The sequence below is a fragment of the Schistocerca americana genome, chromosome X, assembly GCF_021461395.2.
Source record: "Schistocerca americana isolate TAMUIC-IGC-003095 chromosome X, iqSchAmer2.1, whole genome shotgun sequence".
NCBI lineage: Eukaryota > Metazoa > Arthropoda > Insecta > Orthoptera > Acrididae > Schistocerca > Schistocerca americana.
This window is the reverse complement of record NC_060130.1, coordinates 372062133-372088205: the sequence shown is the minus strand read 5'-3', so window position 1 is coordinate 372088205 and position 26073 is coordinate 372062133. Positions and strand designations below refer to the sequence as shown.

The following is a 26073-nucleotide window of genomic DNA, read 5'->3' as shown; positions in this document are numbered from 1 at the left end:
CAAGGCGTTGCGTGAGCGGCCGCGGTAGCAGCGCACGCAGGCTCTAGCGATGACGTATCAGGTTTGCCAGCTGGCTTTTCTGATTAAGGTGCGCCGCGGTGTTCTGGTCACGGCAGCCGTATACGACGATGATTCACAAGAAGGTCGATAGCACGTTGCTTGTACTAGCGTTATTGAATACTGAGCACAATTTCTGAGCAGTAATTAGCGTGGGAGACAACATGTCTCTAGCGGAAGGGCTTGTGGCTCCCTGCTAGCTGCTCGCAGGGGCAAACGTCTCCTGTTCTAATTCCTTCCGGGTGGTTCTCAGTTACACACGAATAACGAAGCTTTGTTGGGAGGTTCAAAGCCGGCCATACTTCGCCCTGCGCTGTCTCGGACGTGAGGAGCCAGCGGTCCTTCGCCGTTTGTGAATACCATGTTTAGTTTTATGGTCTGACTAATTTTCAACTTTAATGAGACATGGAAACATCGCTTCTAAGCAATATATTTCGTAAGAATCTCCGCCGTAAAATATGTAGTAGTTATTCGTTAATAAAGGTAACGGCCTTACCGTAGTGGATACACCGGTTCCCGTGAGATCACCGAAGTTAAGCGCTGTCGGGCGTGGCCGGCACTTGGATGGGTGACCATCCGGGCCGCTATGAGCTGTTGCCATTTTTAGGGCTGTACTCAGCCTCGTGATGCCAACTGAGGAGCTACTCGACCGAATAGTAGCGGCTCCTGTCAAAGAAAACCATCATAACGACCGGGAGAGCGGTGTTCTGACCACACGCCTCTCCTATCCGCATCCTCAGCTGAGGATTACACGGCGGTCGGATGGTCCCGATGTGTGGCCTGAAGACGGAGTGCCGCTATTCGTTAATAAAGATATCCTCGACCTGCAAATAAGTTACATTCTTTCGCAAGTACAAAGACAACGCTTTGCTTCTTTGAACACTTACACCTAAGTATAAGGATATTTAAGGTACAAGTCAACGAGTACAATAATGAGTATATTTTCTGTATAAAATATTTTTCCGGTGCTGACACAGTAAGAAACTTTTTCTGCACAAAATGTAAAAATGTAGTTGTTTTGGCCTACGCGACTAATGATACACAATTAGAGTCTGTCATGTCAAACAAATACCTGAAACCACCAGCTTTTGAGGATTTGAAATGGAACGGCCAGTTATACTTAGAGGTAGAATAAAAAGTAGGTTTCAGTCCGCTGAAAGGAAACTGAGAAGGTACAGCCTGTTTGCAAAAGACAGTACTCCTTCAACGATGTGTTGCAAACTGTGAACTACTAGACAGTAGGTAAATTTCAACAGTCGAGATATACGAATATTTTTCAGCGCGCTACGTATCGCTCCCGCAGAGTGTGTGAAGATAGAAGTATACTAAAATCTATTACATAAGCGCACTCCTTTTCTCAAACGATCTGTGAGTCGGCGAAGAAATAACCTTAATACAGGGTACAAGAAAAAGTTCCCTCTTCCAGGTACACTATAATAGTTTGTAATCCTTAGAGCTGTAGATGCACCTGCAGATATGGAAATCAGTTCTAAGCATTGTTCTTAGCCTAGCTATTTCGCGCTGTACACGAAAATTATCGTTTTGATAACGTTTTTGGTTAAATAAATATTGTTGGCTGTGAGCTACATGAAACCAAAATGTGATAACTGCCTCACTCCGTGCACAAGTTTGTTAACGATCACTCTTTTCTTTGCAAGTCACTTACGTACACTACGGTTTGTGAAAATAGCAACACCCAGGAAGAATGATCTGCACTGCGAAGAGACTTTACCACGTTTTTCACCTGATTCTCATTTTATGTCGAGACCATATAATAGTTTTACTACAGGTGAGGAACGTTGGATGCACGTGTATATAGATACGAGCACACCCAATTATGAATTTTATTATCCGTTTTAATACATTTGTAAGCATGTGTTGTCTGTGTTGGCACTGACAAACAGTATTTTAAATCTCTAACATGTGTCATATGGGCCACTGTGTCAAGAAGATTGCTCACGTCGAAAGACTTTTTTCCCAAATTTCTCAACGGCGGTCTTACACCATGCCAAACAGTCGACCTCCGTGTCCGGGATCGCTAGCGCGCGCTTGTATGCTGGCGCCCAACTCGGGAGTAGCTGCTGTGAATCCTAACTGTGAAACAAATTTTCACCATCAGTATTTGACCGGCAGTGGGAGGAGACTTGTTAGCGTAAAGATCGTGATGTCTTTGCGCTAGTATGCTGGATTAAGTTCCAAACATCTCGGCTGTGTCTGACGAAGTGGGAGCAAGTCCCACTGTTGATGGTGAACCGTCCGTTAGATGGGGACGTTAGGCACGGTGGTTCCTTTAGTGCTATTCGAGAGGAGGAGTCTACGTATCGGGGCCGGATTTTACTCTCCTCTTTCTCTCATCATCGTACAACACAAACATTACAATTACCTACATTCAACAAAACACTTAAGACATAATTCCCCATCGCAGCTCTTAGGAAGAACACACTTTCCGATTAGTGTGCTTAACAACCTTTCGGGATCTCCCAGGCAAGAATAACGTACAACTTCTTCTTTTCCCTTATTTTTCCGAACAAGTGATGGATGGAGGATGTTACATAGGCCACGAGCGAGTGTATTCATTACAAACAAATTTATCGTCTGATGTGCTTATAGGCAACGTGATTCGACAACTTATCTTCTCAATGTACCTAAAATATTTGTCAGACAGAGGGAGCAATCTTCTCAGTTTATTTATTGGCTGTGGCTACAGAAAAATGTCACTGGTAAAAATTGTAGGGTATATTAAAAAAGTGCCACTTTTTTTTAGTTGAAAACCAGTTCCCCCGACCTTGAATAAATGCAATACAAAGACCACAATCAAGATAAAACGTTCCCACAGCGTTCAATTACAAACTTAGCGAAAAGCCCCTGACCTCTGTCACATTTACTTAATATGTACAGAGAAAGATACGAAGCGATATAAAGTGGAAAAAGTATTCTGCGTAGGCTGTAAAGAGACGAACATTCATTGAAAATATTCTAGGAAAATGTAGCAATTTTACAAAGTAGATGCATATGATCTACTCTTGAATATTGCTGGGGTCTGCAGTGATCATTATATCGGGCTGTAGGAAAAGATTGGACCACTTATCAACGTGCTGCTACTGCTCTAATTGTCACACCCATTTCCACACCAACGTGCGACGTACATGCTCGGTGAACAGAAATGGAAATCGTTGCAAGCAAGGAGGTGTTCTCGCGAAACCCCGTCGGAAAAAATTAGAAAACAAGTATTTCACATATAACCACGAAGTGTTTCGAGGCAGATTTGCTGGTCGATTTCCATTTAACGCGATTAGTGCACCGAGAACATTGTGTATGAATATTTCAGACGATGTAAAAAGTACTTTCTCTCCACCCCGTACGCTAATGGAATAGGAAAGAATGGTGATAGACATTGCTACCAAGCATTCAGTACCCTACATTGCACACCTGATAGTGGAATGTTTACGCAGATGTAGACAGATGAATCTTTTTGCATCTACAGACAAACTCAGCAAACCACTGTTTAGTACATGACAAAGGATATTTAGCATCGTACCGCAAGTTAGACTTTCTTTCAGTGCCAGTCCCGTATAGAGGACGGGATCAATGACTGCTTAAATGCCTCTGTGCGTGCTGTAATTACTCTGATTTTATCTTCATGACCCCTACGGGAACGATACGAAGGGACTGAAGAATAGCTCTAGATTCTTCACGTAATATTGGTTCTTAAACTTTGTTATTAGGCTTTCGGGGAATAATTAGTGTCTATCTTCAAAATTCGGCCAATCAAGGTTTTTCGGATGAACCGAACCTACCGATACCGGATGTCGAGTTCGTCCCGTGGCATAATGAGGTTGTGGACCGTGACATCGTAAGTGCGCAGGCAGGAAAAGAACAGACCACGGCAGTATTTTTTTGCGTCCATATTGTTTTTTTAGAATGTAGGTCGTGGTGAAAGGTTCTTCCGTGGCGTGGGCCGAGACAGTTTGGTTGTGATTTGGCGAAGCGGTAACGAAGGATTCAGTTAATCCAGTTTCTCAACATTGCCGTTGTTTGACTTTGGTTTGAGTTTCCTGAACCCACAGTTCTCCCGTAATCCAGCCACTACATAAACAATCTGAAGGATACAGTGAGCAGCAGTCTGCGAATGCTTGTTGTTATTTATGGGAAAGTGTCGCTGAGTGCGTGTACGACGCAGGTTGACTTGGATATAATTTCTGTTTAGTGTGGCCAGGGGCAGCTTACTCTAAATGTGGAAAAAAGTAAGTTAATACAAATTAGTAGGAAAAATAATTGCCGCGCGGGATTAGCCGAGCGGTCTAAAGACGATGCAGTCATGAACTGTGCGGCTGGTCCCGACGGAGGTTCGAGTCCTCCCTCGGGCATGGGTTTGTATGTTTGTCCTTAGGATAATTTAGGTTAAGTAGTGTGTAAGCTTAGGGACTGATGACCTTAGCGGTTAAGTCCCATAAGGTTTCACACACATTTTAACATTTTTTTGAAAAATAATTCTATAATCTTCGAATGCAGTCTTATTGGTGTACTGCAATAGAGCGAACGTGGTTATTGGGAGAATTGTAGGAAAATGTAACTCGTCTATTAAGAAGATCGCGTACAGAACACTTGTGCGACACATTCTAGAGTATTAATTGAATGTTTGGGATCCCCACCATGTCGAATTAAAGGAAGACATCGAAGTAATTCAGTGGCGTGTTGCTAGAATTGTTACCTGCAAGTTCGATCAACACGTTAGTATTACGCAAATGCTTCGTGAACAGAACTGGGAATCCTTGGAGGGAACGATACTGAGAAAGTTAAGAGAACCGGCATTTGAGACAGACTGCAAAAAAATGGCTCTTAGCACTACGGGCCTCAACATCTGTGGTCATCAGTCCCCTAGAACTTAGAACTACTTAAACCTAACTAACCTTAGGACATCACACACATCCATGCCCGAGGCAGGATTCGAACCTGCGACCGTAGCGGTCACGCGGTTCCAGACTGACGCGCCTAGAACCGCACGGCCACACCGGCCGGTGACAGACTGCAGATCGATATTACTGCCACGAACGTATGCGTACATCTCTCGTCAGTTCCACAAAAACTAGATACGAGATATCAGAGCTCATACGGAAGCATAAAGACAGTCTTTTTTTCCTCGCTTCATCTGTGAGTAGGACAGGAAGGAAAAGACTTGCAGTTGTATACAGGGCGTCATCCGCCATGCACTGTATGATTGCGTACTGAAAGTGTATGCCTCTACGTATATACAAGGGATGGACAAAAATATAGAAAAGCCAAGAGCACAACACTTTACCATGCCTAATGCAGTGTAGATAAACTGATGGCATTCAACACAGCGACCAGTCGTCTCGAAATGGATAAATACAGGACCTGTATGGTTTCCAAGGGAATGTTATACCATTCTTGCTGCAACATAGTGGAAAATTCAGGTAACGATAATGTAACTGGATAGCGATCACGCACCCTTCTCTCCAAAGCAGAACACAAATATATTACTGAGATCTGGTGGCTGTGGTGCTGGGGTAGATGTGAAAATTCATCCTCGCGCTCACAAAACCAGGTCTAGACGACGTGAGCTATGAAAACAGGGGCCCTGTCGCTTCGGAGCACTTCATCAGTCTAAGTGAACAAACATTGTACCATGAAATGGACCTGATTATTCAAAATGGTCACATAATCCTTGATAGTATCGTGAACTAGTGGAGTAACCATGGCAACAATGGAATACCACGATATGGCTGCCCAAATCATCACCGCTGCCCCCCCCCCCCCCCCATCCTGCCCCTGTCAATGTTTCACTCTTGAACGTAAACTCGGCCGTAATCGGAAACGCACTGAAACATGGCTCATCCGACAAAATGATTTTTTTCTGTTGCCTCATAGCCAGGATTTGTGACTTCCGCGCCACATTTTCCTCTTGCCGGCATTTTCATCACTGATGTGTGGCTTTGGAATTCCAGCTCACTGTGCAATTCTCAGCTTGTAGGTCTCCCTTCGTGTTGCTTTAGTGCTGACAGGGTTCGCGAGTGCGAGTTTCTGTTATTCAGTGATCTTTGCAGCTGTCGACCTCATACACTATGTGATCAAAAGTATCCGGACACCTGGCTAAAAATGACTTACAAGTTGGTAGTGCCCTCCATCGGTGATGGAATTGAATATGGTGTTCCAAAACATCCTAAAAGTGTTCTATAGGATTCAGGTTAGGACTCTGTGCAGGCCAGTCCATTACAGGGATGTTATTGTCGTGTAACCGCTCCTCCACAGGTCGTGCATTATGAACAGGTGCTCGCTCGTGTTGAAAGGTGCAATCGCCATCGCCGAATTGCTCCTCAACAGTGGGAAGTAAGAAGATGCTTAAAACATCATTTTAGGCCTGTGCTGTGATAGTACCACGCAAAACAATAAGGGGTCTAAGCCGCCTCCACGAAAAACACGACCACACCATAACACCACCGCCTCCGAATTTGACTGTTGCACTACACACGTTGGCAGATGGCGTTCACCGGGCATTCGCCATATCGGATCGCCACATTGTGTACCATGATTCGTCACTGCACATAACGTTTTTCCACTGTTCAATCGTCCAATGTTTACGCTCCTTACACCAAGCGAGGCGTCGTTTGGCATTTACCAGCGTGATGTGTGGCTTATGAGCAGCAGCTCGACCATGAAATCCAAGTTTTCTCACCTTCCGCTTAACTGTCATAGTGCTTGCAGTGGATCCCGATGCAGTTTGGAATTCCTGTGTAATGGTCTGGATAGATGTCTGTCTATTACACATTACGACCCTCTTCAACTGTCGGCGGTCTCTGTCAGTCAACAGACGAGGTCGGCGTGTACACTTTTGTGCTGATGTGTCCCTTCACGTTTCCACTTCACTATCATATCGGAAACAGTGGGCCTACAGACGTATGACACAAGTGATACCCCAATCACCTGACCTCATTCGAAGTCCGTGAGTTCCGCGGAGCGCCCCATTCTGCTCTCTCACGATGTCTAATGACTACTGAGGTCGCTGACATGGAGTACCTGGCAGTAGGCGGCAGCACAGTGCTCCTAAAGTGAAAAACTTATGTTTTTGGGGGCGTTTGGATACTTTTGATCAATAGTGTACTTTTCGTCATAATCTTCTTCAATGATCATCTGTCATTATCTATCAACCTACACTTTCGTCAACGTTGTGACTTAGCGGATGATGTTTTTCGGCTTGCCCTGTATGCGGTATAAATCTTCGATACAATGCCTCACGAAACACGTAACACTTCGGCTACCTCCGTTAAGGAAGCACCACTATACGAGCACCAACAATTAACTTGGCTCCGTCATAATGCACTCACAACTACACAGATCACTGTTCTGACCAAGAATGACAATTGTAATGCATTTAGGCCGGCATTACACAAGTGCCACTCGTGGTCAAATACAACAACGCCACCTGCAAACTTGGCTGCCATCTGCATTTACAGTCAAGTATGCACTTCCCGCGGTGTTTCCATATTTTTGTCCAAACCCTGTACGTGCGCATACATCGCGATTTTCGACCTCGTGCGCTTTCATCGGCGGTGAGGTGCGCAGTAGCAGCGGCCGTCAGCAGGCCGTGTGCGCAATGCCCCACGCCTTATCTCGAGATGTTGAGCCTATTCTAGCGGCGCGCTGGCGGGTCTACGACCGGCGCAGCTTTCGGAGGAGTTCGCCGAGTCTCGTGCTGCGCAACGGGCAGCGCCTGCCGCCAACGGTCAGTGCGCTGACAGACGCGGCGCCGCCACCACTCCTTACGTCTTCGATCCCACAGGGGATTCTGTATGCGCCTCTATGTCTTATGTAAGTCGGATATCGACAAGAGAAATACCGATGACGTCGCTTCTCTAAACATTACAGCTCCGCTTTGCTTCGCTTTCAGCTATGCCTGCGATACATGCACTCGGATATCGACAAGAGAAATACCGATGACGTCGCTTCTCTAAACATTACAGCTCCGCTTTGCTTCGCTTTCAGCTATGTCTGCGATACATGCACTTAAGTAATTTCGTACAACAGAACTCATTTGCTTCTCCCTTCAGGATCAAATATTTTATCTTGTCGCACACGCTTCACCTTGCAATCTGGCGTCTATATTCACAGACATCGTACGGCACGCTAAACTTACAGTACACTGCAAGAGAAACTGTTTACGTGCTAATATTGTTCGTATTCCGTGATTTGCGCGCGGGGTTTATGTCACGAGGAAGAATGTGACCACTTACAAGCTATACTCGTATAAGAAACAATCAGCTAAGTTTAATGTCCCATCATTGTTTTTTAAGTCTATACGCTGCATTAAAAGTGAGTTTTCGATTGAACCATGAGCTTACCGTGACTCAAAATCAGTTACGCTTCACAGTATTAATAGCCTGTGTAGGCGGTGCTGGACGGATTCGTTGAAGGTTAAACACTGCATTGTACAATATTCAGCTGTTCCCTTTTTTGTTTATCAAAGACTATAGATTTCAGTTATCTGGCCATCTTCGGGTCTCAAAAAAATATTCAGATATGCACTGCACAATTTCAGTGCCCAAAGGAATTCGAATTGTTCCATTCTTAACACAGTTGCCTGTGTGTAACAGTCATCACTTGTAAACGTCAAGTGCAAAATTTTAAAAGAATGTAATTGTACATTGCATAGTTGAATAATACCTTCCTGGAACCCGAAGATGGTCAGGTACATGACCGAAACCGGTCGTCTCTCATAAAAATAACATAATACAGCCGCGTTTATACAGTTCAGTTTTAACTACAATTAGTAGTGTTGCCGAAGTCACGAGCGCACAAACCTCTTTTCACTGCGCTAATTAAGCCACAAAACATAAAGGAGATGCGCAAGCTTTTGGCGTCTGTGTTTCTGTCGCATCCAACCAAAAGTTAATTTCTATGGCGACCCGTTCCCACTGTAATGTATAGGATGTTGAAAACGTGTTCATAGGAAAAATGTCATAATTTCTTTTCCCATGACTATTATGAAACAGATCTGACTGTAGAAGCTAAACCGTTAACTCAATTTCTGTGCTAATCGTCGCGTATGAGACAATGCTTGCTCAGATATATCACAAGACTGACCATTGTTAACCACATGTTACGAGCAATAGGAATTGAATGCAGAGCTTTTTTTTTTATCTCAAATTCAAGTCTTGTATCTTGTTCACGTTTTCGAGAGTAGTGTCTTGAGGGATTTTTATGTTATACGGCTGTTTAGTGTGAAAGGGAGATGTATTTCCATATGGCAACAGTGTATAATTACGGTAAACTGGAATTTACTCGAATTAGTGAAATCGAGTAAGCATAACTGAAAGGAATATACAAAGCTCTCTGGTATAACTAACGTTATAAATACAGTTTCTGCAGTAGTCGCACAAATGTTGGGCAATACTTTTACTCACGATGTTCCTTTTTATTTGTTTATTTCTACATTTGTTTCATGGGACAAGATCAGGGCTTTCTTGCTCTCTCGTACGTCTAACTAGACATCCTTAGCGAATCAACATTATTGTTTGTATAGTATTAGGTTGCTGCATAAGTTCGTAGTGTTTTTGTTTGGCACGTTGGTATTCCGGTTGCTATGGATTTATTTATCGATTGTCATTTTTTTTGTCGTTCATTGTTGCTATTTGAGCTTACGTATTGTCATTTTCTCATTTGGAGATAGTGAGTGGAGCTATGGACGCTAGAAAATGGAGTGCCAAGTGGAGAAATGGGAGCAGTTCCGACGTGTTCCTCTGTTTAAGTTCAGTAGAGGGGTGACTGCAACGGAGGCAGCCAAAAATATTTGCGGATGGGGATAATTCCATTGGACAGAGAACAGAAACAAAATTGTTTCTCCGTTTGGGAGGAGGATCGTGTTGACATTTGTGACTCTCCACGTTCAGGAAGATCTTCAGGGTTTGACGAAGATCGTTTAAACGCATTAATCCACAATGATCCACGTCGTGTACTCGAGAACTCGCAAATGTGATGAGCTGTGATCATTGCACCATCGTGCGACATTTGCACGCAGTGGGGAATGTTCAGAAATGGGGTGTGTGGGTACCGCAAGCTCTAAGCCAAAATCACAAAAATCAATGTGTATTGTGCGTCTCTGCTTGCTCATCATCAGTTGGCTCGTGAACAACAACGACCATTCCTATCCTTCATCGTTACTGGTGACAAGAAATGGCTTCGTTATGCTAACATAAGGAAAGGAAAGAAATGGCTGAGCCCAAACAAAACAGCAACTTCCCGTACAAGACGTGCGCGCCTTCACAAAAGATAACGCTACGCATCTGGTGAAACAACAACGGTGTGGTGTACTACGAATTGCTTTCCCTGCTGAAATTTATTACCAACAATTGAGACGTCTTCCAGAACCGAGCGAAAAACAATGCCCAGGAATACTGCGTGAAGTGATGCAAGCACACGGGAACGCCTGCACGCTTTCTGCTGGACTAACAGAAAACACTACACAGGAGTTAGGGTGGGAAGTCATTCCTTACTCATCTTATTCACCAGATCTTGAGCACTCAGATTTTCACCTTGTACGCCCTCCATCAAACAGCCTTCAAGGAACTTCCTTTTCGGATGAAAATATGCTCTGAACATAGCTGGACGAGTTCTGCACCCCATACTCACGTGATTGCTACAGTTGCGGAATCGAAAAGTTACCTCAGCGTGAGCAGACTGTTGTAAATAGTGAAGGAGGATATGTGATTGATGACTAATGTCTTTGTTATGTGTATCTGTTGTGTTTATTAAACTTATGGAAAAACACTACGAACTTATGCAGCAACCTAATACAATATACAGGGTGATTCAAAAAGAATACCACAACTTTAAAAATGTGTATTTAATGAAAGAAACATAATATAACCTTCTGTTATACATCATTACAAAGAGTATTTAAAAAGTTTTTTTTTCACTCAAAAACAAGTTCAGAGATGTTCAATATGGCCCCCTCCAGACACTCGAGCAATATCAACCCGATACTCCAACTCGTTCCACACTCTCTGTAGCATATCAGGCGTAACAGTTTGGATAGCTGCTGTTATTTCTCGTTTCAAATCATCAATGGTGGCTGGGAGAGGTGGCTGAAACACCATATCCTTAACATACCCCCAAAAGAAAAAATCGCAGGGGGTAAGATCAGGGCTACTTGGAGGCCAGTGATGAAGTGCTCTGTCACGGGCTGCTCGGCCGTCCAGAACTTTTCCCTTTGCACAAACACCCATTCTCTGTAAACTGTTTATACCAACGTTTAATACACCACCTATCAGGAGGTTTAACACCATACTTCGTTCGAAATGCATGCTGAACAACTGTCGTCGATTCACTTCTGCCGTACTCAATAACACAAAATGCTTTCTGTTGAGCGGTCGCCATCTTAGCATCAACTGACGCTGACGCCTAGTCAACAGCGCCTCAAGCGAACAAATGTACAACTAAATGAAACTTTATAGCTCCCTTAATTCGCCGAAAGATAGTGCTTAGCTCTGCCTTTTGTCGTTGCAGAGTTTTAAATTCCTAAAGTTGTGGTATTCTTTTTGAATCACCCTGTATAATGGCAATAATGCGTCTTCCATCATTGCTTCTGTCACTCAGTGCAACAACGACAAGGTCACTGATGCCAGGCACTATTTATTTATTTCCATGACACGTTTCGAAAGCTTAAACCTCCACCATAGAGTGGATTAATGTGGATTAATATGGTATTAAGCGTTGTGTTACGATTTTGGGGTAACCTCTGAGATTGTCTAGAAGGCAAAATGACAGAACACCATTTTAGTGCATGGCTCATAGTTTTGTCGAGATCTTTGACTGAAAGGATGAACGAAGATGTAAGTGTGAATGTGTCACCGAACGAGGTAGCGCATTCGTTAACATAGTGGTCTCTCATTCGTGAGGGCGACTGTTTAAATCAACGTTCGGCCATCCTGATTTAGGTTTTCCGTGGCTTCTTTAAATCAATTAAGGCAAATGCCGGTACGGTTCCTTTGAATGAGCATAGCCGATTTTCTTCCCTATCTTTCCTTAATCCGAGCTTGTTCTCCGTCTATAACGACCTCGTTATAAATAGCGACTGGTAACGGTAAACTAGTTGTATCATTCGATGTCAACAACAGACACGGTAAAGCGTAACCAAAAATGTTTACGTTTAAAATAGCTTTTCATTTGATGTTTTTCTGGTATTTGACATGAGAGTACTTTCTGACAAAGTGCTTCGTTTTTAAAAATTGCCAGTACATGCGGAAGCTCAGATTCTACATATCCAGTTGCGCGAGGTTCTAGAGTAGGCACTTCGCTGGTCATACAGCTTCGACTTGATGATTGCCTTACTTCGATGAAGAAGGAAATTCCAGAGACGCTAGTGACTTCGCGTTACCATTTGCTTCTCTTATTGAGACCACCAGCAGGAAAGTTTGAAATTAGTGAACTTAGAACATTTGCATTTAAACCAGACAATAGCCACCCACATGAAGTATTTCATAACTTATAACGAAAATGCAGACCATTGCAATCAGTCCTTCCAGAAAGGTTTCCAGCGTATCACCAGCAGATAAGAAAAGCTAAACGATGATTCGTTTCCTTCTTCAACGTGAGTTACATTGTATGCGAATTAGATGGAAAATATTTTGCAAACTGGCTGTTCCTATCAACGAAACTAAATGCGCAACACTTAAAGAACATACCTCTTTAGTGTTTCGCACGTTACCGAGTAACACATACTCTGTACAGTCACCAGTCATTGAATGAATTGTTATTAAATTTCCGTTCAAATGGTTCAAATGGCTCTGAGCACTATGGGACTTAACATCTTAGGTCATCAGTCCCCTAGAACTTAGAACTACTTAAACCTAACTAACCTAAGGACAGCCGGCCAGTGTGGCCACGCGGTTAAAGGCGCTTCAGTCTGGAACCGCGCGACCGCTACGGTCGCAGGTTCGAATCCTGCCTCGGGCATGGATGTGTGTGATGTTCTTAGGTTAGTTAGGTTTAAGTAGTTCTAAGTTCTAGGGGACTGATAACCTCAGATGTTAAGTCCCATAGTGCTCAGAGCCATTTGAACCATTTTAACCTAAGGACATCACACACATCCATGCCGAGGCAGGATTCGAACCTGCGACCGTAGCAGTCCCACGGTTCCGGACTGCAGTGCCTAGAACCGCACGGCCACCGGGGCCAGCTAAAATTTCCGTGCAAGGTGGAAGTTTCTCATATATTTAAATATGTGTTCGTAAGTTTAAGTTGGTATTTTAGAAATGTGTAAAACTTCCTTTGATATCGAAATATGTAAATCTCAGTGCAGGGCAAATGAGCTATCTGAAAATTTAATTTTGAACAGAAATATGTGGCGTTCACGCTACACGATGCGAAATCCAGACTAGCTGGTATATCAAACATGTCGTCTACGAAAAAGCAACCCATTTTCAGTGAAACTTACGTACTCCGCCAGACTGAAAAACAAAATGACTCAATTTAAAATGTTGGCCCTGAATATTCCTAATATTTATCTTCAGTCTTGCAAACAATCACTTTTCCAGAATTGTTATTGTAATTACACAGCAAATGAACGTAGAAATGAACACATCTGACTTTCTGATAAAACTGCTTGGAAATTCACGGGACAGCACTTTACTGAACTCTTTTACTGGTATTAAACCTCTGAACTGATACTGATATTATTTTCACAAATACACTCTGACAGGCGCAGTGGACATGAACTTTGATGGTAATTAAATTTATTGGCCTACCCGTGCGCACGGAACGCTCGTCGGGTTTGTGACACCTACACGGAGCTACACTTGTACTGAGAGGGAATGTGTTGACGTCTGCATGGAGCCGAGGACTCGAAGTACGATACACCTGCCTGTCCGCCGCTACCTGCGACGTATTCTGGAGAAGGCCAAAGCGCATTTCTTGCACGAAGTTCCCTGTCCCCGCACCAGTTCGTACTGTGCGTGGCTTTCTCCCAGAGTTCAGTACTGTAGCTGACCTCTGACTGGCAATTAGTGTTCCGTGTTTTAGTGCTGAGATAACGGGGGGAAGACTTTACTGATTTACGACGGGTGTGCTATACACACAAACATGAAGTGACTTACTGAGGCTGTGTTAACTTTAAAAACAATAACTCGAAGGAAAAGTACCGACAAAAAATAACACAGTTTTAGGGGATGGTAGCCATGTTGTATTCCAGATAAAGCAGAAAATAAAGTACGAAAACATTTTGTCAGCGCAAAGAGGTGGCGAAAAGAAACAGACGCTACAGTTTTATCAGTTTTCGTTGAAGAAGTAGGGCAGCTCTTCAATCGAGACTACGACTTGGTAACATCATTACCATCACACGGATGTGCGAAACAATCGTTACATCGCATTAGATGAAAATATATGGGAACTACACAAGATCCCACCTATTCTGCAGGAGTATCCTTCCAAGAAAATAATTTACTGATGGTAGCAATTTTTTACTCGCAAATGATAGCAGGGGCCAAATGAAAGAATACTGGTGTTGGCAGCAAAAACTGTGATTCATTCTTTGCGGATGGAACGTTCAGGAATTGGAGCAAGAAGTTTGGACAGTAGTTTGTACTCCAATGCATGGACGTGAGTTTACTTGTATGCTCTTCAAACCACTGTAGCGCGAGACAGACACTTATTTTGCTGGAATATGCAATCGCCGTCGGGGAATACATCAAGCATGAAGGCATACAGGTGATACACAATACTGATCACATAGTTTACATCTGTCATTGCGTCTTTGATAACTACCGGACGGTGGTGGTCATCATCTGTCGTTCCTCAGTTTTCGTTCATCGCTGCCTACAACCGTTTTATTCCAAGTTCTGTTTCTCGCTTTATTGTGTCATATTGCGACATTTATTATTAATTAATTTTCGAAATTGCCTTATAGACTTCGTCGTACGCCCCTCTCCCCTCAGGTGGGTACAACATTTCTGCACTTTTATATTAGTACTGCGTCAACTAAATGGGCGACAGTTCACATACTGTTTGTGTAAGTGGACAGAGTAGCTACGTTTCTCGATTGGAAACAGTTCAAACAAATCAGTAAATCGTAATTAAGTACTGTTCACAATATCACAGTGGAAACTGTTGCAAGAGGTCGTCCCTAAAATACATACAATAGAAGATACAGGAATGTAGTACTTTGCGTTCTGCATCGAAAAGTGTACTGCACGGTAAAAAATCATACGTAACAGGATTTAGTAGTTGTTTCTGGCTGCCTCTTATTCGGAAATTCTTTTTCGTCCTGGAGGGCACATTTATGGTCCACCGAGTATAGAAGCATACATCCTTCATGAATGTCACAATCAATAGTTCCAATCCGAAAAGAATATTCTAGTTGTATCGACTTCATCGTAGACTCGAAATTAAGCGTTGAATTTGACATAAGACCTCCGCACAAAAATGAATTAGGGTCTTATTTCAGACTTCGTCCAGCAGCTAATGTCTTTTGAATCGACTGAGTAAAAGGATTGACTATCATGCATGAAATCTCACTGCAACGAAGGCCAAAGCATCTCAGTAGAACTTCAGCAAACTGTGGGTCTTCCGCAACATTTAATGAAATTGTAACTGAATCTCTTTAGCTTACGGCAAATAATGGAGAAGTGTTACGAGTGGAACAGAGAATTGTATCAATGTTTTATAGATCTAGAAAAGGCGTATGACCGGGTTCCTAGGAGGAAGTTATTGTCTGTTCTATGAGATTATGGAATAGGAGGCAAACTTTTGCAAGCAATTAAAGGTCTTTACATAGACAGTCAGGCAGCAGTTAGAGTTGACGGTAAATTCAGAGTAGTTTCAGGGGTAAGACAAGGCTGCAACCTATCTCCACTGTTGTTTATATTATTTATGGATCATATATGGAAAACTATAGACTGGCTGGGTGAGATTAAGATATTTGAACACAAAATAAGCAGTCTCGCATATGCGGATGACTTAGTTGTGATGGCAGATTCGATTGAGAGTTTGCAAAGTAATATTTCAGAGCTAGATCAGAAATGTAAGGACTATGGCATGAAGATTAGCATCTCCAAAACGAAAGTAATGTCAGTGGGAAAGAGATATAAACGGACTGAGTGCCAAATAGGAGGAACAAAGTTAGAACAAGTGGACGGTTTCAAGTACTTAGGATGCATATTCTCACAAGATGGCGTAGTGAAAGAACTGGAAGCGAGGTGTAGCAAAGCTAATGTAGTGAGCGCTCAGCTACGATCTACTCTCTTCTGCAAGAAGGAAGTCAGTACCAAGACTAAGTTATCTGTTCACCGTTCAATCTTTCGACCAACTTTGTTGTATGGGAGCGAAAGCTGGGTGGATTTAGATCACCTTATCAATAAGGTTGAGGTTACGGATATGAAAGTAGCTAGGATGATTGCAGGTACTAGTAGATGGGAACAATGGCTGGAGGGTGTCCACAATGAGGAAATCAAAGAAAGACTGGGAATGAACTCTAAAGATGTAGCAGTCAGAGCGAACAGGCTTAGATGGTGGGGTCATGTTACACATATGGGAGAAGCAAGGTTACCCAAGAGACTCATGGGTTCAAAAGTTGAGGGTAGGAGGAGTAGGGGTAGACCAAGGAGAAGGTACCTGGATTCGGTTAAGAATGATTTTGAAGTAATAGGCTTAACAGCAGAAGAGGCACCAATGTTAGCACTGAATAGGGGATCATGGAGGAATTTTATAAGAGGGACTATGCTCCAGACTGAACGCTGAAAGGCATAATCAGTCTTAAATGATGATGATGATGATGATGATCTCTCACAGATGATAGCTGTCAATGGTGATGCGCAGACGAAACTGAGCTCTTATCTATCTCAGTGCCAAGTCCATGATTAAGTTACATGTCTATTTGACACGAAATCGTTTCTACTCACTCCGAGATTTCTCTGAAATTAGATCCTTTCACGACATTGTGTGACATTACGAGAGTCCTGGGACCTACGGAGTGCAGTCTTATTTACAAAATCCTAATTCATTTGACGAATTACGCTCCATAGTACACTAAAAATGTAATCACATTCACGTCTTATTATGCACAAGAAAATTGATTCAAAGTACTAAATCATTTGGTCAGAAAAGTCTGGTGGTAAATTCTAGCCACAAAACTTTGAACAAGAATCATATACACCTAACTAAATACTCTCCAAATAGTGCTGAGGGCATGGCAAATCAAACTTAACTTTACTGTCGCAGCGCAATTCTTTCCTTACGGTACCCTTATTTGCTGTAAGGCTCATTCATTGAGTTCGATTGGCAAGTGACAACTTGTGTCCCATGGTTTGCAGGTAGACAGCTCAAATCCTGATGGTAGAGGAAGGTTTCATCGCCATATTTTTGCTGGTACAAAAGGACGGACGCCGGTGTCCTGAGTTGAATTTCAAACTTTGCTTAATTTCTTTTCGTACGAGAGGCCATAATTCATTGTGAGCTGATAAATGAATATTCCGAAAGAATGCTCTCAGGTGAGGAACTTCTGTTCAGACAGTATATAGGTTCTGTGCTGTATGTAATAATAATAACAGCATCCTACGCATACGGAAAGATTATCCTGGACAGCAATCTCAGAATCTTATACAGTCGCTTGTAAATACAAAATAGTCGTGTAACCGTGTATAGAGATGATGACAGAGATGTCTGTTCTGATTATGGGAGGTAGCGATCGTCGCTACTCCCACTTGCCGTAGTTGGTCAAGGGCGATTTCTGCAAATGCAGACTGGACCAGACGCCGTCCCTTAATTCTGTACACATGTTCAATGAGGAACAATGTTAGTAACGTTTATGGCCATTAGGATGTAACGTCCTGTCGACTACAAAGTCATTTGAGACGGCCTACAACGTCAGGGAAGATGGGGCAGGGTTTGCCACATCCTTTCAATGGAATGATACCGATGTTTGCATTAAACGACTTAGGTGAACTAGGGGAAGCCTATCTTTGGAACGCAATGAAGCAGCGATTCTGTGTGGTATGGATTCGAAAGTCCTTAGTAGGTTCCAGACGATATCTGCGCACAGATGACGCAATGCCTATGGTTTGTGGGCGCAGAGCACGCGTCCGATAGACGACATTCCAAGATGTACGAAGTAGTTAGTTACCATGGAGATATCAGACGCTGATATCGGGCCGTTTCCATTGAAGCGGCCACAACATCGACAAATGAACCATAGTAGAGAAATCTCCATGGAGTTATACCTTACAAAACAAAGGTTTTATACCAATTTTGGCAGTGCCCCATACTAGCCGCCGTTTTCCTAATGCCGGGGTGGCTCTTTTGACAAGGTCACGGCCGATTTCTTTGACAATCGTTGTCCAGTCTGAGCTTGAGTATCGACTATAAAGACCTCGTCATCAGTGGTACAGTAACCCCATTTGCTAAGGAAATCACCCATCATGTTGGTGATTTCCCTGTAGGCAGATGAAACCTTTTGTTAAAAGACCGAGGTGATGTATTGAGCTAGAGAACATTTTGAGCCCCGCTGTAACACCGATACGCGCGTTGTTCTCTCGTATCTTGGATTATGTGAACAACGATAGCAGACAAATGTTTATCATGCAAGTTACAAGAAATATTTCTTTCGCACTTGAATGTTTATTTTGTTTTTAACCAAATCTGTTGCCTATTTGTACTAGCTATCATCAGTGGTCTGTAATCCAAAGTGGGGGCACTCTTCCTCGTGTGTGCGTTTTTTCCCTTTTTAAGAAATTAAAAAGTAACAAATAAAGCTAAACCACATACATATGCTGACAGAGAGAGAGAGAGAGAGAGAGAGCCCTCCCACCACTCACCCTCCTTCCACACTCTAACAGTCTAACCCATCTACAGTCACTAAACTGTTAAAAACAAAAGTTCGAAAATTTATTATTGATCACTAAAGTGCGCGTCATTTACGACGGCGGCCCAGTTTAGGTTCGTTCTGCGCATCTGATGTCACAAAACACAGTCAGCCAATGAACAGAGAACGACGTTGCTAGAGCCCGACTGCAGTGCAGATTACGGATGAGTGTCTTCAGTTTTAAAAACGTTCAGTCATAAATAAAGTAATAGAACAAAAGCAATGTCTTGATATCAGACTTTCTTTTATAGAAAGTTTGGAAAAAGCATTCTTTATACCAATTGCTTCATATTCTATTTATTAATTAAACCAAACAAGCAATAAGCCTCCTAATTCAGGCGATAGCAAGGAAAGGTGTTTGTATCTTTCTCACTAACCGCTTTTTCGCAATAAAGAACAGCGGTAATTGTTTATTTCCTATTATAATTCGACGAAACGTGAGTAATTCATAGTCATACCGACAATGTTTGTCGGTATTTTGCGTGTTATGTTAAAGCCCTATGAGAGTGGAATTGAATGGGGAGCTGCGTTAGTGTAAGGGTTAAAGTGGTGCCGGCACGGTAGCTCAGCGTGTTCGGTCAGAGGGTTAGCTGCCCTCTGTAATAAAAAAACTGAGTGGATTGACCAATATCGAACTTCAATGGGCGTCAGGGAACGTCCGCCACGAACAATTTCAACGAACTATAACGAACAAAATGAGATTTTAAGCCTTGTACAGTGCCTAATATTTTCTTTATTTAAAAACAATATCAAAGTGTCTTACTTCATGAATTTTATTCGTTTGAGTGTAATTTTTTGAAATTTATAGTGGCAACTAAAATCGACCATACGGAAAGTATACGCTATGGACTTTTACCTCTGCAAACTCTTCAAAATTTCGTGCAATGGTTTGCTACATTTAATGCTGCACAATATCTGCGTTGAACATCAAAACAAAATTAAGTCATTTATGGGGGGGGGGGGGGGGGGGGAAGGTATCAGTCAAGATGTGTAAAAATCAAATTTTTGGGCCAAATAGTTTTTGTGAAATCGAATGATAAAGTGTATAGCAGTGGGAACACCATGTGTCTGCACAGGCGAGCAGTGCAGTGACAACAAAATCGCGCACACCGCGGAATGCGGGGACCACGTCTCTGTAGCAGCGAAAGGGTTAATGCGGCAGTGGTGGATTTACTTCATAAACTGCGCGCTCCCCCTTAAACATGAGTTTGCGAACTATACTATACTATGTCGCTGCTTCTCTTGGCGCCTACAACTGGCAACGCAGCAATCTCCCGCGTCTGGGCGGGCATGCGCGAACCGCCAAGATAAAACAATTGAACTATAGTGCTCTAAACTACGCATTAACTGCGTTTTCGTTGCAGATAAAAAATATGTTCAGCTATTGATATTGCATTTGGGGAACCTAAATTTACTATTTGTCATTTCCTTTAACAATAATTTTCAGAATTAGTTACAAATAAAGCAATAATGACAATTTCTAGTGTAATTATGATTTCCGATTAAACTGAAAATACGAAAAGCGGTTATATGTCCTTAAAATCAAATCACATGTCAGTTCCATGTTTCATTTATATTTACAAAAAATGTAAGACTGAGTTATATAATCAGATTTGCAATAAACACAAAGTTACGATTTTGATTCTGTTGGGTCGCTTTGCAAACTAATCTATATCGGATGCTCCAATGATGAAAAAGAGATGTGCACTGACCAGAAGTTTTACAACCCCCACCCAACATCCTTCATTCGTCTACAGCAAGTGAGCAGTGAGCAATGACATGAGCAGTATGTAGCAGGAAAAGTCATATGTAGTGAAATGTGAGGGGGGGGGGGGGGAGGGGGACACCCATGCTCGAGGGAGGACTCGAACCCCCGCCGGGACCTGCCGCACAGTAGTGAAATATATCAGTGTGGCATACTATCGGTTGGAAACCTGTATTCTGTGCATCCAGCGCCTACAGAAGAACCAGTGAACCCATAAAAAGAATAGGAAAATGAAAGTAAGTAATAAATCGCAACCCTGTAATCGTAAATAGATAAGTTAAATGTGCTGCCAAGAAACACTACCCATCTCCTAACAAAATATGTGTGCTTAAATAATTCTCCTTATATTACAGACCACTGATGATGTGTAGTATGTTTTGGGAAAAAACTAAAGAAACATTTAGTTGCAAAAGTTGGATTTGATCTCATCTACGTGACAAACATAACTGAAGTAAACGACTGAGGAAGAATGGCTGCAAGTATTAACAGAGTTATCATGCTAGAACACGGTAACGTATCTAAACGAATACCTATACATGGGTGGTATCGTAAATAAATAAACCTTGTCAGTGACGTGACACTGAAAGCTTGTCCGAGGCACTAAGTATTTTCACTTGCGTGCATCGGATCTACATGTTATACGGATGTAGAAAGCGGCAAGAAACAGGAGGTAATTTAGGGAAAGATGAAGTTTTATGATGCAAGGATGTGGTCACAAACAAAATTTTAATGGCTCTGAGCACTATAGGACTTAACATCTGTGGTCATCAGTCCCCTAGAACATAGAACAACTTAAACCTAACTAACCTAAGGACATCACACACATCCATGCCCGAGGCAGGATTCGAACCTGCGACCGTAGCGGTCACGCGGTTCTAGACTGAAGCGCCTAGAACCGCACGACCACACCGAAAATTTTAATACTTATCATGACCAACTTCATTTGCTGTAAAATTTGCTGAGGGAATGAACTAACGCATTCTTACATGAGGATCGATCAGATAATGAATTATTGTGAGCAAAGAAAATCGTTCCAGAATTGCTGTATCAAGACTGAATAGGAAACTTTGCGAATCTTTCCTCGGTACGTCACTCGTTAACAGGGCCAAGAGTGGCCTCTGGTCTGTAGGACGGAGCTAATTGTCTTAAGTGGCGGGCAGCGGCTCACGTGATGGCGACCTTTCCAAAGTCACACCTACAGAGCACCAGTTCAACCAATTCTCTCTCGTCACAAGCCTTGTTCCCATTCCTCAAGCACCTCCTGTACGAAAGCCACGCCAGAACAAGTAACACTGATACAGAGTCTGCAACGTACATTTGTATGTGTATCAACGAATGAACTTGTAGGTTATGCAGGGCTTCTGGTAATATGATAAAGCCGGCCTGGTGTGGCCGAGCGGTTCTAGACGCTTCAGTCTGGAACCGCGCGACCGCTACGGTCGTAGGTTCGAATCCTGCCTCGGGCATGGATGTGTGTGTTGTCCTTAGGTTAGTTAGGTTTAAGAAGTTCTAAGTTCTAGGGGACTGATGACCTCAGATGTTAAGTCCCATAGTGCTCAGAGCCATTTGAGCCAATATGAGAAAACAATGTTATTTCCACAACACAGTGAGGTACTGTCTTATCACTTGTACAGTTTTCCATAAAAGAACTTAGAAATTATAGCCATGCTGGCCTTTGTGTCATGAAACTTAGTTTTTCTCAGATTAAAGCATTTTCTCTTCTCAATCAATTTTAAACAAATATAATCTATATTATCTAATAAAGATAATGTGGCTGATGGGCTGATTTTCGTTTTCAGCTTAATACTAAAATACGCTGTCAGACCAAAGAATAAGTTGTCAGGCAATAATGCTAAATCTAGGTAAAAATTACGCCAAAAGGTGCAAAAAATAAAACAGAGAAGTGTATAAGAAGATAAAAGACTTTTTCGTGCCCTTGTATCCCGCTGCAGTGCACTTGTCAGGCAATAATGCTACAACTAGGTAAAAATTACCTCAAAAGCTGCAAAAAATAGAAACAGAGAAATGTATAATAAGATAAAAAAGACTTTTTCGTGGTCTTGTACCCCGCTGCAGTGCCCTTAAGCGTCGGCCGGCCTAGCGTAAATAGCTCCCCACACAGTTTGTGCCTCTTATGTGGACATTTCTACACTACCAGGAATTCCAGTGGTGATGTAACTCAGTCCCGACCTTGGAAGGGTATCAACATCGTTCCTGCTTGCACGGGATCGAAATTTATTAGGAGGCTGACGAAAGTACTCAGAGGATACAGTTCTGATTGAAACAGACGAATGTGAAACAACAGGATATAGTCCTCTAGAATTTAGAAAAATGGAACCGCGAGCAGCCTTCACTGACCGGATAAACTACTGAATGAAATACAGAGATAGTAATCAGTGAATGTAAGGATTAACATATATAATTATCAAAGTAATTTAAACGTCCCTAGTATTTTAAAATGCGGGAGAGAGATTTACTCACGTGAGAATTGTAACGCATTACTGATAGTGCAGAACCCATGAGGCAGCGATCGAGGTGACGTAAAGCGTGTGTTTGAGATAACGGCTTACCATGTGGCGGAGTGCGTCGTCTCACTGCAAGAACGGACGTAGCCTACATCTGCATCTTCATCTACATATATACCGTATGGTGCGTGGCAGAGGGTATCCTCTACCGCTACTAGTCAGTCCCTTTCCTGTTCCACTCGCAAATGGAGCGAGGGAAAAACGACTGTCTATATGCGTCCGTACGAGCTCTAATTTCTCTTATCTTTGTGATCCGTACGCGAAATGCACGTTGGCAGAGAATCATTCTGCAGTCAGCTTCAAATGCCAGTCCTCTAAATTTTCTCAGTAGTGTTCCTCGACAAGAACATCGCCTGAACTCCAGGGATTCCGATTTGAGTTCCTGAAGCGTCTCCGTAACACTTGCCTGTTTTTCGAGACTACCAGTAACAAATCTAGCAGCAAGCCTCTGAATTGCGTCGATGTCTTCCTCTAATCCCATCAGGTGTGGTCCTCAGACACTCTACCAGTACTCAGGAATGTGTCGCACTATTTTCCTTTATGTGGTCTCGTAAAATCCCAATAAAACGAAGTCGACCATCCACGTTCCCTACTGCAATCCTTACATGCTCGCTCCAGTTCGTATCGCTTTGCAACGTTATGCCCAGATACGAGGGTAATCCCAGAAGTTAGGTCTCCTATTTTTCATAAGTACAGAACTCTGTGTGGCAGTTGGTCACACTGTTATGAAGAGTGCTTCACGCGCTGTGTGTAAACATGCACACGCCTCGCTGAGGCGCTCAGTCTTGGCTTGACAGCCGTTGAGAATGGAGCTCCCGTTGGATGTTACCGCCAAGTGCGAATTCCGCACAGTTATTCGGTTTTTGAACGCAAAGGGCACTGCGCCGATTGAAATCCATCGCCAATTGACGGAAGTGTGTGGTGAGTCGTGCATGTATGCCAAAAATGTTCGTAAGTGGTGTAGACAGATTGCAGCTGGTAAGACCGAAATTCATGACGAACACAGGAGCGGGAGACCGTCAATTTCTCAGGAGACAGTGTTGGAGGTTGAGCAAAGCATGCGTGGAGATCGGCGGGTCACCCTGGACGATCTCTGCACGTTGGTTCCTGAGGTTTCCCGAAGCACCGCTCACAGAATTTTAACGGAAACATTGAACTACCGGAAGGTGTGCACAAGATGGGTGCCGTGCATGCTGACTGAGGACCACATGCGGCAACGAGTTGATGCTTCCCGCGCATTTCTTCACCGCCTTGCAGCCGAACGGGACAACTTTCTGGACTCAATTGTCACGGTTGAGGAAACCTGGGCATACCCCTTTACACCTGAGACCAAGCAACAATCACGCCCGTGGCGGCATCCTTCTTCGCCAAAGCCGCGGAAATTCAAACAAACAGTCTGCTGGTAAAGACATGACAACCGTTTTTCGGGATCGGAAAGGAGTATTGTTGGTCGATTTTATGCCCACTGGGACCACAATTAACGCTGACAGGTACTGTGAGACTCTGGGAAAACTCAACGGGCAATTCAGAACCGGAGAAGAGGAATTTTGAGCAAGGGCGTACACATTCTCCATGACAACGCTCCTGCAACAATTTCAGTGGGACACAATCACCCACCCAGCCTATAGTTCTGACTTGGCGCCCAGTGACTATCACCTGTTCCCTAGGTTAAAAGAACATTTGGCGGGAAAGTGATTCAGCTCCGATGACGAGGTGAAAGAAGAGATTCGTCATTTTCTGAACAACATGGCGGCGAGCTGGTATGACAAGGGCGTACAAAAACTGCCACAGCGTCTACAAAAATGCATCGACAGAAATGGTGATTGTGTCGAAAAATAGCTAAATGTTCAAGCTGTAAACTGATGTAAACCATTGTAGAAATAAACAGATCTATGTACTTATAAAAAAATAGGAGACCTTACGTTTGGGATTACCGTCGTATTTAATCGACGTGACTCTGTCAAGCAGCACACTACTAATGCCGATTCGAACATTACGGGTTTATTTTTCCTACTCATCTGTTTAACTTACATTTTTCTACATTCAGAGCTAGCTACCATTAATCAACCAACTAGAAATTTTGTCTAAGTCAGCTTGTATCGTCTTACAGTCACTCACGAAGACACCTTTCCGTACACAGGAGCATAATCAGCAAAAAGCCACGGACTGTACTCAGACTGTCCGACAGATCATTTATGTATATAGAAAATAATAGGGGTCCTATCACACTTCCATGGGGCGCTCTTGACGATACCCGTTTCCATAATGAATACTCGCCGTCTAGGACATAGTACTGGGTCTGTTACTTAAGAAGTCTTCGAGCTTCATCGACATTCCGTAATGGGCCATCGTGTCAAATGCTTTTCGGAAATCTAGAAATATGGAATCCGATCCGCCTGTTGCCTTCATCCATAGTTCGCAGAATATCATGTGAGAAAAGGATAAGCTGAATTTTGCATGAGCGATGCTTTCTAAAACCGTGATGATTCGTGGACAGAAGCTTTTTCGTCACAGAGAAATTTATTATATTCGAACTGAGAATATGTTCAAGAATTCTGCAGCGAACCAATGTTAAGGATATTGGTCTGTAATGTTGCGGGGACGTTCTTTCACCACTCCTATGCACAGGAGTCACGCTCGTCGATTGTAAACTTTGGAGGCGAAATACGATGAACATTGCTATGCTCTTCTTAAGGTAACGAGCAGACGAACATTATTCTCACTTAGCGTGCAAGTGCTGTGAGCACACCACATGTACGTCTTAGTTGTCTTGCTGCAACCGTTGATCCAAATAGAAGGCGGCAAACTGAGGCTCATTGATGTGCTTCTGATCTCAAAAAATAGGGCTATTATCAACTACT

The 26073-nt window shown here is 43.0% G+C and overlaps 1 protein-coding gene and 1 pseudogene across 1 annotated transcript in view; both read left to right on the top strand.

Annotated features, from left to right (window-relative positions):
* Positions 1-539: 539 nt before the first annotated feature.
* On the top strand, positions 540-657 carry LOC124557269 (annotated as a pseudogene).
* Positions 658-7765: 7108 nt separating this feature from the next.
* Positions 7766-26073, top strand: part of LOC124556038 — a 353229-nt gene continuing 334921 nt past the window's right edge. The window contains exon 1 of the mRNA XM_047130073.1: positions 7766-7884. Coding sequence (XP_046986029.1) covers positions 7866-7884 — 19 coding nt within the window. The 5' untranslated portion in view covers positions 7766-7865. The remainder of the gene's footprint in view (positions 7885-26073) is intronic.